Source organism: Crinia signifera, chromosome 4 (assembly GCF_055691185.1).
Source record: "Crinia signifera chromosome 4, ASM5569118v1, whole genome shotgun sequence".
In the NCBI taxonomy this organism is placed as follows: domain Eukaryota; kingdom Metazoa; phylum Chordata; class Amphibia; order Anura; family Myobatrachidae; genus Crinia; species Crinia signifera.
In genome coordinates, this window is record NC_139220.1 from 170199055 (window position 1) to 170211923 (window position 12869).

Below are 12869 nucleotides of genomic sequence, written 5' to 3' on the forward strand. Positions count from 1 at the left end.
TGGTACATATTTACAAATCCCACTCTACATCATAACGGCTAAATTACATCATTTGAAATTACGTGAGATAAGAACTTTAATGTTCAACATTTGTTATATCTGTTCATTTTCATATTTTCATGATTCTAGAAAATGTATAAATGGTATACATGTTTATATTGTATTTTAGAAAAGCAGTTGAAAACCTTCCAAATGGAGACGAGATTCGAAATAATTTAAAACAAACTGAAGATGCCCAGAAGAAAACCATAAATTTAATAAATATAATAAATAAGGATATCCAAGATATCAGAAGTAAACTTTCACAGGTATTGAAAAAGAAAAAGTTTTACTGCTGCAGATATTTCAGTTAATTTTATATTGTATATTTTCATAAATATATGAAATTACCGAACATTGGGCCTTTTTTTGGTTCATTCTTTCTGCCAAAATCCTTCTTAGATGGACAAAACCATGTGCACTGCAGGGGGGGCAGATGTAACATGTGCAGAGAGAATTAGATTTGGGTGAGTAATTTTGTTTCTGTGCAGGGAAAATACTGACTGCTTTATTTTTACACTGCAATATAGATCTCACTTTGAAGTAAAACCCCACCCAAATCTAATTCTCTCTGCACATGTTACATCTGCCCCACCTGCAGTGCACATGGTTTTGCCCATCTAAGAAGGATTTTGTCAGAAAGAATGAACCAAAAGAATGAACCAAAATAAGGCCCATTGTATTGAATGTATTGATGATTTGGAAGCTATGAAAAGTGCCATATAGTAAATGTATTAGTTCATCCTATATGAAGATCAATCTATATAGCGAGTATAGGATGCCACCAGCCAACCACTGTTACTTGAATCTGTGAAACATTCATTAACTTGCAGCCGCATTTCTGTGCATGTGCATATGCCGGGGGCATGCGGCCATGACGAACAGACACGCACCCAACATTGTGGGCAGGGGGCGGGGGGGCAGCAGGCCTGGGTACTCGCCCATGGGAACTCTCAGAGTTTCATGGGCGTTCCCATGAGAATGCTGGGCGTTCCCATGGTAACGTGGGAGTCGGGGGCGGGCTGAATGTCAGCTGCCTGCCCATTTCAGCCCGAAAGTGCATGCATATATAAATGACCTAGGGGTCACTTTATATATGCGTGCATGCACCACATCTTTCGATGGTCAGTGACCATTGAAATGTGCGGGTGTTCCCCTCCAGCCTGTGAATGGATGTTTATGTGAAACATCCATTCACAGCCAGTGCGTGCGAACACATGCTGCGAGGGGGGGGCGGGCATCCTGGCATTCCCCGGGCAGAGTTTGGTGGACTCGCAAGGCTGCAAATATTCAGCCTTGCAAATCAACCAGAATAACCCCCTCATTGTAAGAATCACTGCCACACCCTGCTCATGGTGTGAACTGTCCATCATTCTACTGAAGAAATAAGAATGGACCATCCAAAGAATATCTTACAGGTTATGAAAAGCTGAAAACTAATTCAGATATTTACCCTGCACCTATAAATAACTAGAATGCTTAACTTGGAAATCATGAGCCTGATTCAGCAGGGGATGCTAATCATTTCGCTGCTTAGGAAGTTATGCAAATGGCCCAGGTATTTTGTAGAGACACCCACTGTCAGCTTCTCAGATCCACTGCTTGCTTGTAAAGCTGCAGCAATGAACATCAGTCACTCAGACAACTATAAGCTACTCCATGGCTGTTCAGAATGTCTAATGCATCTGGGACACTGGAACCAATAAGTCCTGCAATGCATTTGCCACTCCCCCATTACCTCCAACAAAAGATTGATGCCTTTTAATCACTCTAGCCTAAACTCAGATGCATGTGCTATAGCAAGAACTACAGCCGTATGTGAAAATATCGGAAATTGAGTCCACCCTTGAATCAGGTCTCGTGTTTCTGGCAATTATTTTGTCTAGTCGTGATATAGCAGTTATTGAATGTTTAATACATAATCATTAGAATACATTGTCACTATCTATACATTTCAAATCAATAGCGTATATTATCTGGCAGATACAGTATAATGTGAATGTCTTATTACTATATTTGTTGATATGTATTTTAACTTATTTTTTTGTCTCATTGGTTTGTGTTGTTGGTATGTTTCATTTACAACATGTAGTGGTCCTAAATATATTATTGCTGGTACTTCCATTGCAAGATGGGCAGGAGGCATCAGATGCTTATTACTCTACTGTGCGGGTGGATCGAGGAATTTACATTGTTTTCTATGAGATGGACCTGACATTGGAACCTTCTTAGGCTTTTTGCTTTAACCAAGAGCCATGTCATTGCCCCCCTTTTCTGTTGGATGTTTATTTGATGTGTGATATCTGACTTTCTATACTGCTGCTTTTGCAGGTGGATTCAGTGTTCGGCCCATATTGGTTATAGAACATTCATATGGTTTCTAGGCTTCTAAGGCAACTACTGTCCACAATGCTTCTCCCTAGTTATTCACTAATGCTAGTATACCTCACTATGGCCCTTATTCTGATCTGTGCGGAAATTCCCGCATTCTTACGGAGCGGTCCGCACGCCACGGTGTTTTGCCGCGTGCGGCCATCGTCCGTAGAAACGCCCACGTGTCCTCCGCATTCGGACGGACTCACTCTTTAAGAACAGGGCGTGTTTACGGACGACATACAAACCATGCGTGTGCGGGAGAAACACTCCGATTCGGCACGGTATTACAGAGTATTACAGAGTATGCTCGGGAATACCGCATCCGACCGGGAGCCAAGCGGTGCTACCGCACGTAAGCGGAGTATTTACGCCAAACAACCCACTATGAAGTATCTTCTGCAAGACATCACATGACCCACTTATTCAATTACCTATCCTCATAAAAAACTGCTTATTTGGAAATGGAATCAATTAGATTCCAATATATCCTTACAAGCATGCCTAACACATGCATTGCACACATTAACCCTTACAGCAATTGAAGTGCAATGGTTTCAATTAAAGCACTGACAAGCGTCCTATTAGTGAGTAATGAGTAAAGGAGTAGATTGTATTGGGTTCAGGTGTTAATGGTTGTAGTCATTAGGCGTACGTTCGCCTACCGCATGAACGAGTGGTGTCCGCAAAGCAATAGTACACTTGTGGACACCGCACATTTCAGCCCTTTTTGCTCGCGTGCATTCGGAGTGGTTTCCGAATGTACGCCCCCCAACATAAGTGTACTCCCCCGTGTCCGCCCATGTTTCCGCCCCGTTTTGCCCACTTTGAAACTACGCCCATGTGTCATTCCGCATGACGCCCATAATACGCCCCTATTTCCCGACTGATTGCGGGGACCAGTTTTGGACGGGCTTTGTCCGAACTGGTACCGAGTCAAGGCGTGGCACATGCGCGTAGCGTTCTCCACGCATGCGCAGACGCCGTAAAGACGCTATCCGTAAGAACGCGGTAAAGTCCGCATCAATCAGAATAAGGGCCATAGCTGAGCATTGCTATTGTCCATGATTAGGGGATGGTTTTAGATCACTGGCTGTGAGATTGTCTGTTATTTTGTTGTTCCTTGATGTGCTTGAAGGGTTGCCAGTTCTCTTGTCTTGATAGACATTGCATGGTGGGCAAGGTTCATGGCCATGGCCTGTTTTATGCTAAATTGTAAAAGTGTTGCACAGGGGCGTAACTAGAAGTTTGTGAGCCCCATAGCAAAATCTTTATAGGGCCCTCCCTTCATAATTCTCGCTACAGTCTCCCACAGCGGGTGCAGAAGAGTGAGGAGTGAGAGACAGAGACTGGAGAAGTGAGAAGGAGGGTGCCAGGGAGAAAAAAGAAAGCAATGAGAGCAGGAGGTGGAAGTAGTGTGAGAGAGGGATGGGGGTGAGCATGAATAAGTGTCAGGGAGGAAGAAAGAGAGAGGAACAAAAGAGATAAATGTCCAATACAGAGAGAGAGAGATGGTATTAAGGAAACAGAGAGAATGCAAGAGAGAGAGAGCAATAAAGGAAAAATAGGGAAACAATGTCAGCAAGAGAAAGTGTCAGAGAGAAAGTCAGAGAGAGGGAGTAGGATCAAGTAGAAGAGAAACTACTAGGGCGAGGCGGGCACGGAGAGAAGGAGAGATGGGCTATAACTTGCAGGGAAGGGGTTTCAGGCACACGCAGGAGATAGCAACAGGAGGCATGGATGCAGTCATCATCCTGGTGGTTCAGTATCGCCAGCATCCTGACTGCCTTCAGTTCACATGACCTTTGCCAGAACTCTGAGTACATCAGGATCCTGATGGAATAACAACAGCCAGGATACTGATCAGTAACTTTGTTAGGCCAGCAAGCAGGTGGCCGGAGTGTGGGTTAGGTTTAGGGGTACTCTTTACCTAGAAGGGCGCCCGTCGCGGGCATCGCGGGTACATTTATGTGTGGCCGCGACGCGACCGACGCGATGCCCGCGATTTCCCATTGAAACCCATGTTAAACATGGAAATCGTGTCGGTCGCGTCGCGGCCGGCCATAAATGTACCCGCGATGCCCGCGACGCGATGCTCACGATTTCCCATAGGAATCAATGTTAAAAGGCGCGATGGACCCGATTTTACTGTTAAATAGCTCAATTGACCCGATTTGGCCATAGAAATCAATGTTAAATGGGCCACAGAGCCCATTAACCCTTAAATGTCCCCCCCCAATTTTTAACGCCACCCAACGATCCGCGCGAACCCGAAGCGTGGCGAGCGCAGCGAGCCCGCGAGGGGCGGCGGTACGCGTCCTCCGACCTTTTCATGCCCTACTATCCACTAGGGCGTGGAGTGAGAATATAATAGTGTGGCGAGCGCAGCGAGCCACCGAGCCCGAAGCGTGGCGAGCGCAGCGACGCGGATACCTTCACAGTTATACGCGTCCCCTCGCGGGCTTCACAGGTGTCCGTGGCGACGCCGACACCTGTGAAGCCCGCGAGGGGACGCGTCTACCTGTGAAGGTATCCGCGTCCCCTCGCGGGGCTCGCTGCGCTCGCCACGCTTCGGGCTCGGTGGCTCGCCACACTATTATATTCTCACTCCACGCCCTAGTGGATAGTAGGGCATGAAAAGGTCGGAGGACACGTACCGCCGCCCCTCGCGGGCTCGCTGCGCTCGCCACGCTTCGGGTTCGCGTGGATCGTGGGGGGGCGTTAAAAATTGGGGGGGACATTTAAGGGTTAATTGTGCTTATTTGGGCTCTGTGGCCCATTTAACATTGATTCCTAGGGCCAAATCGGGTCCATTGAGGCATTTAACAGTGAAATCGCGGTCAATCTGCCTTTTTAACATTGTTCCCTATGGGAAAATCGCGGTCATCGCGGGCATCGCGGCCATCCCGATTTACCCGCGATGCCCGCGATGACCGCGATTTTTACCCCCGACGACCGCGATTTCAATCGCTGGCGCCCTTCTAGGTAAAGAGTACCGGTTTAGGTTAGGCACTAGTGGGGGGACTTAGGGTAGGGCTGTGGGGGGGGGGGGGGGTTAGGCTAAGGCACCTATGAGGGGGGGGGGTTAGGCACCAGTGGGGGGGGGGAGGTTACGGTCAGGCAGTGTGGAGGGGTGAGGGTTATGCTGATACAAAGGAGGTTTAGGGGGTAGGGGAGAGGGTTAGGGTGCAGTGCTGTTGGAGCCCCTGTCCTGTCTGGATGTCCATTATTGGTATGCCGGGGTCAGACGGCATATGAGGGATGGGAAGCCATATCTAACCTGGTCGCATGCATGGAGGAGAAGTACAGCGCTCATGACTCTGCCCTCCCCCCTATTCAAGACAGTTACCTGATCAGGCTGATCATAGATGAGTTCATGTGCCTGGCGTTGCTTTCTGCTGCACTGCCTGCCTGCTGGATAGTGCCATGGAGGAGCTCTTTTGTGTCCTGGACTCCCAGGTCACAGTGAGTTGCGGCTCGTCTGAAGTAGCTGCCGGGTGCCCTCTTAAAATCTCAACTAGTACCTGTACAAGTGTGTGGCTGCCTGCTGCGCTGCCCCTCTGGATGGCGACGGGGAGGATCTGTGTCCTAGCTCACAGTATTGAGCAGCTCCTCGTCAAAAGGAGCCTCCAGGTGCCCATTTATAATCTCATTCTTAGTGAGCACCCGGCAAAGGAGAAGGATGCTACAGCGCCATCTAGCATGTCACTCTATACTTTGCACTCACCTCCTGCTTTAGAAGAATTAACTGCACCGATCTCTGCGCTACGCTCCAGTACTAATTCATTTTAAAAAATTAAAAAGGGTGCAGGGGATTGCCTGCTGGGTCCTCGGGCCCCTCCAGCGGCCGGGTCCCATAGCAGCTGCATCCCCTGCACCCTCTGTAGTTATGCCACTAGTGTTGTAATTAGTCATAATTTGATCCAACTTTAGGATTCCCATCTGCATAGAACAGACACCTTAGTGATAAAATGTTGAATGCTTGTTGTAAGGTTTAGTTTCATGATGGCTGTGCTGCAGCTACTTAGGTATCTGACATTAGTAGTAGATAATTGCAGTTATTTGCTGGTTATAGCAATACCCAATTAATTGGGTGTGCTCTCTTTATACAGTTTGATACTCCGGGACCGCCGATCCCAATCCTAGGATTGGCCACTCTACTCATCACTTTGCAATCCTAATTCCTTATGTATTATAAAGTGTTTTTATTTGGTGATAACTAGACACTAACTGCTAAGAGGAGTACAAGGGGCCTCATCCTTCCCAAACAATGATGGCAAAATGCCTCTCTATGAGATGCTCCATCCACTGACAGTCTGATGCTGTACTGTGATTGATGTCACAGACCTGTACTGTAAATGTGCAGTATGGGTATGGCAAATATACAAAGTATTGAACATCAGTACTTTGCAGCATGTGCCGCTGTAGTGTCGAGACCTGGATCAGGCTCATTGTTTGAAAGTGGGGCACTAATCTGTAGCTGAATTGATGTGGGGTATATTGTACATGTTTAAAACTCTCTTATCTGCCAACTCAGCCAATATTTCTGTTGCGCAGATTGATTTTGTCTTATGCTCACCAAATAATAACCACTAAAGCTGGCCATACACCTAAAGATTTATTGTCCAATCTGGCTGGTTGGAACAAAAATCTGGTAATATCTGAATAACCATTTTTGTCATTTTTCAAGCATTTCCCCACATTTGCAGTCTATCCTGACTACCTCACAATGTTCAACCTGGGTCACTGTGTAGTGTAAACGGGTAACCGGGGTCGATGTGACACAGGTCCCATTCACTACAGTGCAAAAGCCAACACTGGGAGATGCTTTCATCTTCCAGCGCCTCCCCGACCCCACCTCCCGATGACGTCACCCGCCCGGCATTATGCCGGGAACAAAATCCCGGGTGCGACCCGGCTTGCCGATGGAAAAGGGGTATTAGTAGCACCACTGGACTGATACGGCACACTTAGCATCACCCTTGGACTGATATAGCACACTTGGCAGCACCCCATTAATTATAAGGAAGACTTGGTTCACCCCAGGAATTATATGACAGATTTGGCTCACCCCAGGAATTATACGCACACATGGCGGCACAGATGGTGGAACCCCTGGACTGATACAGCAAACATGGAATTATACAGCACACATGGTGACACTCCTGCAATAAAAAGAAAAAAAACTTTTTTTATTCTTTTAATAAAAAAAATGGCATCACCCCTGGATTGATACGGCAGACTTAGCAGCACCCCATGAATTATATGACACCTGGCTCACCCTTAAAATTATACGGCACACTTGGCTCACCCCTGGAATAATACTGCACCCCTGGACTGATACGGCACACTTAAGAGCCCTTGCAGTTTAAAAAATAAAACACCTTTTTTTCTTTAAAAAAAGGGGGGGGCAGCTCCCCTGGACTGATATGGGACACTCGGCAACACAGCTGCACTGATACAGCACACTGGGCAGCACAGCTGGACTTAGTAATGCCCCCTTAGTAGTTGTACCTTCAGTAGTTCTCCCTTAGGATAGTTCCCCCACAATAGTTCCCCCTCAGTAGTTGTACCCTGGCCGTTAATGGTCTCCCGTACAGTAGTTCCCCTTAGTAGATATACCCTTTCCTTTTTCCCGTTAGTAGTTGTCCCCATTAAGCAGCCCCCCCCCCCCCCCCAAAAGACCCCATAGTTTTCCTCTCTGTAGACAGTTGTAGTCTGAATTTCACCTGTGAACTGAAGATGGCACCGGAAGCCGGGACTTATATAGAATCCACATCTTGCAAGAATCCGACAGCAGGAAGATGATGTTAGGCCTCGTTTTCTGCTCGAAAAAATGGCGTGACGGAAGTGAACAATTTGGATGAGTCTTGGATCTGAACACGTTGAACACGCTCATCCCTAGATATCAGATCAATGTTTGCTTAAATAGCAGCAATAGCAGTAGCCCCACAGAGCTACTAGAATATAAGATAGTATACACTAGAGAAGTGGTTCCCAAACTTTTTTGAATCACAGCATCCTAAGGTATCAGAAAATTTTCAGCCAAAATACAATGTAGAAAAAATATAAAATTAAGTAGATTGTGTTTATCTGTCATCCTTAGGGTCCATTTAGTGGCGAGGAACCAGATTGGTTTGTGTTTGCACATGTGTTTTATGATTGGCAGCCATGATCACTAGTCTTGTCTATTACATTGACCATAAATAATTTGAATTGGTCCTGGACCACCAATCCGTGACCCCCCTGCAAGTGTCCCGAGGCACCCCAGGGTACCATGGCACACAATTTGGAAACCACTGTAGTAAAGGGTTACATTATACCATATTTAAGCAATAAAAACCAAGGCCGCTGGCTTCCTGCTAATGGCAATGCCCTCCTTCCAGCTGTAGTCTTATTTGTAAAGCTACAGGAAGACTCTTGTCCTGCTCCGAACTCAGAAAGCAAGAAACTTCTTGGTAATTTCTTCTCTACTGCAGCAGATCAGGGGCGTGCTAGTTTTCTAGACCTTGATTCATTGGTCGAGTAAAATTGATATGCTCCTCCCTATCTCTGGAATTCTCTTCCTTTTCCTATCAGATTTTCCACATCTTTACAAGCCTTTAAATGGCCAATCAAGACCCACTTTATCAAACCCAGCCGACATCCTAACCCACTGTTACATGCTGACTGTCTACTCAATCTTTATCTCCATCTGTATGCAGTATGGATGGTGTAATGATTAGCATTACTGCTTCACAGCACTGAGGTCATGGGTTCAATTCCCACCATGGCTCTAACTGGAGTTTGTATATTCTCCCCGTACTTGCGTGGGTTTCCTCCGGGTACTCTGGTTTCCTCCCACAATCCCAAAAAAAAACTGGTCGGCTAATTGGCTCCCAAAAATGTAACCCTAGAATGTATGTGTGTGCGTGTACATATGATAGGGAATATAGATTGTAAACTCCACTGGGGCAGGGACTGATGTGAATGTTCAAATATTACCTGTAAAGTGCTGCAGAATATGTGTGCTCTATATAAGAAACTGTTAATAAATAAATAATAATCTCTAATTTAGTATGTACAGTAAGATCTCATGAGCAGCTCTTTCTTCCTTCAATTACTTAAATTACAGTATCTCCATACTTCCTTCAACATCATCTATTGTCTGCTGATGCAGATATGTTTATATGGGTGCCGACCGGGGTCCCGACAGTTATTTACCCAATGTCGAGATCCTGACTGTTAAAACAACGACAGACTGGTTCCCGACGGCCACCGGCTCTTCTCTCTCCTGGGGGTCCACAATCCCCATAGAGGGAGAATAGAATAGGTGGCGAGCATAGCTTGCCACCATGCCCTCAGCGTGGCAAGCGAAGCGAGCCAGCAAGGGGCTTTGTTGCTCTCGCCATGCTGTCTGAGTCTGGCCAGTCGGGATCCCGACTGTCGGGACCCTATACCACACCCATTTACATCATAGTTGCCTACCCTCCTGCATTCTGCAGGAGACTCCCTGAAATAGCAGAAATCTCCCTCTCTCCCTCAGTCTAGCAATCTCCCTCATTTCACCTATCCCATATTACACTGTTACATTTTTGGGAATGAGAGATAGATACATTTGCATTGAATCATCAGCACCATTTCCCAGCACTTTACCAAGTATAGTAGCTCTTACTAACTGCTTTAGGGCTCATCTACATTTGGATATAAGTCATTTTATAAGATTCCTCTCAGATGTAGCAGTACACACCCACGCTTCTAGGTGCACCGTTCACAATCTCTTTTCACAATTTCTCCATATATGGAACTAGACACGCCCCCTCAATGGGGCTCTGTGTAAAATTCTACTACCAACTATAATCCCCTTGAAACTAGTTTTCAAAAGTAGGCAAGTATGATTTTCATACCCTGTTCTTGTCCTGTACAGTCTTGAACCGGAAGTCACTGTGTTCTTGTTTTGCTTACTTGTTTTTGATCTCTGTAACTGGGCTCTGCAGAGCCCTTATAGCACTATATAAATAAAGGCTTATAATAATTATTTTAAAACCCACCATTTGTGCCACTGATATTTTCCTCTTTACTGTGAACTGTTGTGCTCTCTTTGAGTCTGTTGTTTCATGGTGACCTTTCCGGACCCTCATTAAGCAGTACTAGTGATCTTAGAGCACCAAGATCATTCAGTACTTGTGTATTTGCAGGGTGCCCAATTTACATACGTACGGCACCATAGGAAAATCGCATTGCATCGCATGCAATTTTGTGGTGCAATGCGATTTTCCTATCTAGTGCACCCCTGGCCGCGGACCGCATCGCATCACATCGCATGCCATTTGCGGTGCGATGCGATTGTTCATTGTATAAGCACCCATGCAATCAGATGTCATGGTACTTCATTTTAAAAGCACCCATGCACACCCCCACTATCCACATCACCCGAAGCGTGCACACCCCCACTATCTACGCCAACCCGAAGTGTGGCGAGCGCAGCGAGCCCCGTGAGGGGACACGGTTACGCGTCCTCACAACCTTTTCATACCCCCACTATCCATGTCGGCGTGGAGTTGATTTCATAAAGTGTGGTGACATGTAAAGTAATCGCTGCGCTCGCCACACTATATGAAATCGACTCCACACCAACGTGGAAAGTGGCGGTATGAAAAGGTCGGGAGTACGCTCACCACGCTACAGGGTGACGTGGATAGTGGGGGTCTGCTAAATGTATACTGGCGGTGTTGTGCTAAATCGCATGCGACTTTGCGTGCATGCGATCCGCGGCCAGGGTGCAGTGAATAAATTAACTAGTGAGATCACATTGCACGGCACAGAAAACACGTGCAATGCGATTTCACTACGCAGAATAGCCCACTAAGCAAATAGCTTAGTGGGCTCCCTGCTAATACACAAGTACCGATCATTGTTATAGAAAATAATTTATCAGCTGTTTGTCAGATGTGTAGGTGTGTTGTAATATTATCAGCATGTTAACAAAGCTGCACATTAGATGTTTGATAATAAAACGTGACAAAGGTTTATCAAAGACTTCAATGATTGGCATTGGCAAATCACAGGATTTAAAATAGAAAAGTAGCCAGGTCTCCCTTTTATTGCTGTTCTAAAACCAAGCATTAGTAAATGTACAGTACCTTAAAATCATGAATTGAATTGCAGCACCAAATATACAAAAGATATGTAAAGTATTATATATTGTTATATCTTTTACTCAGGCTAAAACAAAGGCAGATGTGACTGATAACAAATTTAAGTCGATAAAAGACCTACACTCTCAACTTGAAACAAAGGTAGCCAACCTGCAAAAAAAGATGCTACAGAACCGCAACACAGCCACAAAAGCACAGAAAGGGGCAAATTCAGCTTTAACGGCTGCAGCTGAAAGTGAAAATGTATGTATTCTCTTATTTTTTATGTTTTAATATTATGTATGATTGACTTGAAACCTACAAAAAAAGATTATTTAACAGAATATTGCATCATATTCTAAAATGGTTAACCTTGTATTGTAATTGCATTCACACACTGCGTATGGCCCCTTCCAACAGCAGTTTTGTCCCCTTCATTATTACAGGTTATTCCTTTTATTTCCTTAAAATCCATGCCCACATAAATATCCACACTAGCTTATATTATCTTGCAAAGTTACTATTGTTCTTGTGTTACCTAGGCTTTTTATAAACTTACTTGAGATCTAGATTGCAGTGTCAAAATAAAGCAGTCAGTATTTTCCCTGCACAGAAACAAAACAACTCACCCAAATCTAAATCTCTCTACAAATGTTACATCTGCCCCACCTGCAGTGCACATGGTTTTGTCCATTTCATAAGAAATTTTCCTTTGCAAGTGAAACAGAATAAGGGCCATTGTCATGTAAGAATAATTATAAATAAATTGTTTAAAAAAGAGGGAGCAAAACAGTTAATGTGCCATGGTCAAGTTGGACATTTTATGTGGTCCAGGGTTGTTGAGAGGGGGATTTGGTAAAAAGTGCCCAGACCAGTTTGCTTTTAGCCTGCCAGAGCTGCAACAACACCCCCAGGAGTTGTGTGCTTAAAATCCTTGCAGTGACACACAAATTCTAGAAAGCCATCAGAGCTTTTACATCTCAACCCCAGCTACTGTACAGTAGCTGATCAACTTTTATGAATTTAAGCAATTGTGACATTTGTGTTACACTTTTTCTTTCTAAATGGCCTCAATAGTTTTTTTCTATTTTGTTCACAGAGCCTTAATAACCTAAAAGATAAATATGAGTTACTTAAGGAAAAGCAAATGAACAGGGAGATCCCTCCAGAGTTTTTAGAAAGAATACAACAACTGAAACAAAATGCAGAAGACTTGGCAAAAGAAATTGATGCAAAATTTAATCGCATATCAGGTAATTCATATATATATATATATATATAGGGGGAGACTGTGGTGGCACTCCGTAATGTCACCACTGACCGTGGTGGGTACAGCTAGTT

The 12869-nt window shown here is 45.0% G+C and overlaps 1 protein-coding gene across 1 annotated transcript in view; it reads left to right on the plus strand.

Moving 5' to 3' along the window:
• LAMB4 (laminin subunit beta 4) overlaps positions 1 to 12869 on the plus strand; it is a 127350-nt gene that overhangs the window by 96909 nt on the left and 17572 nt on the right. The window contains exons 32-34 of the mRNA XM_083180169.1: positions 170 to 308; positions 11616 to 11792; positions 12628 to 12781. Of these exons, the coding sequence (XP_083036295.1) occupies positions 170 to 308; positions 11616 to 11792; positions 12628 to 12781 (470 nt within the window). The remainder of the gene's footprint in view (positions 1 to 169; positions 309 to 11615; positions 11793 to 12627; positions 12782 to 12869) is intronic.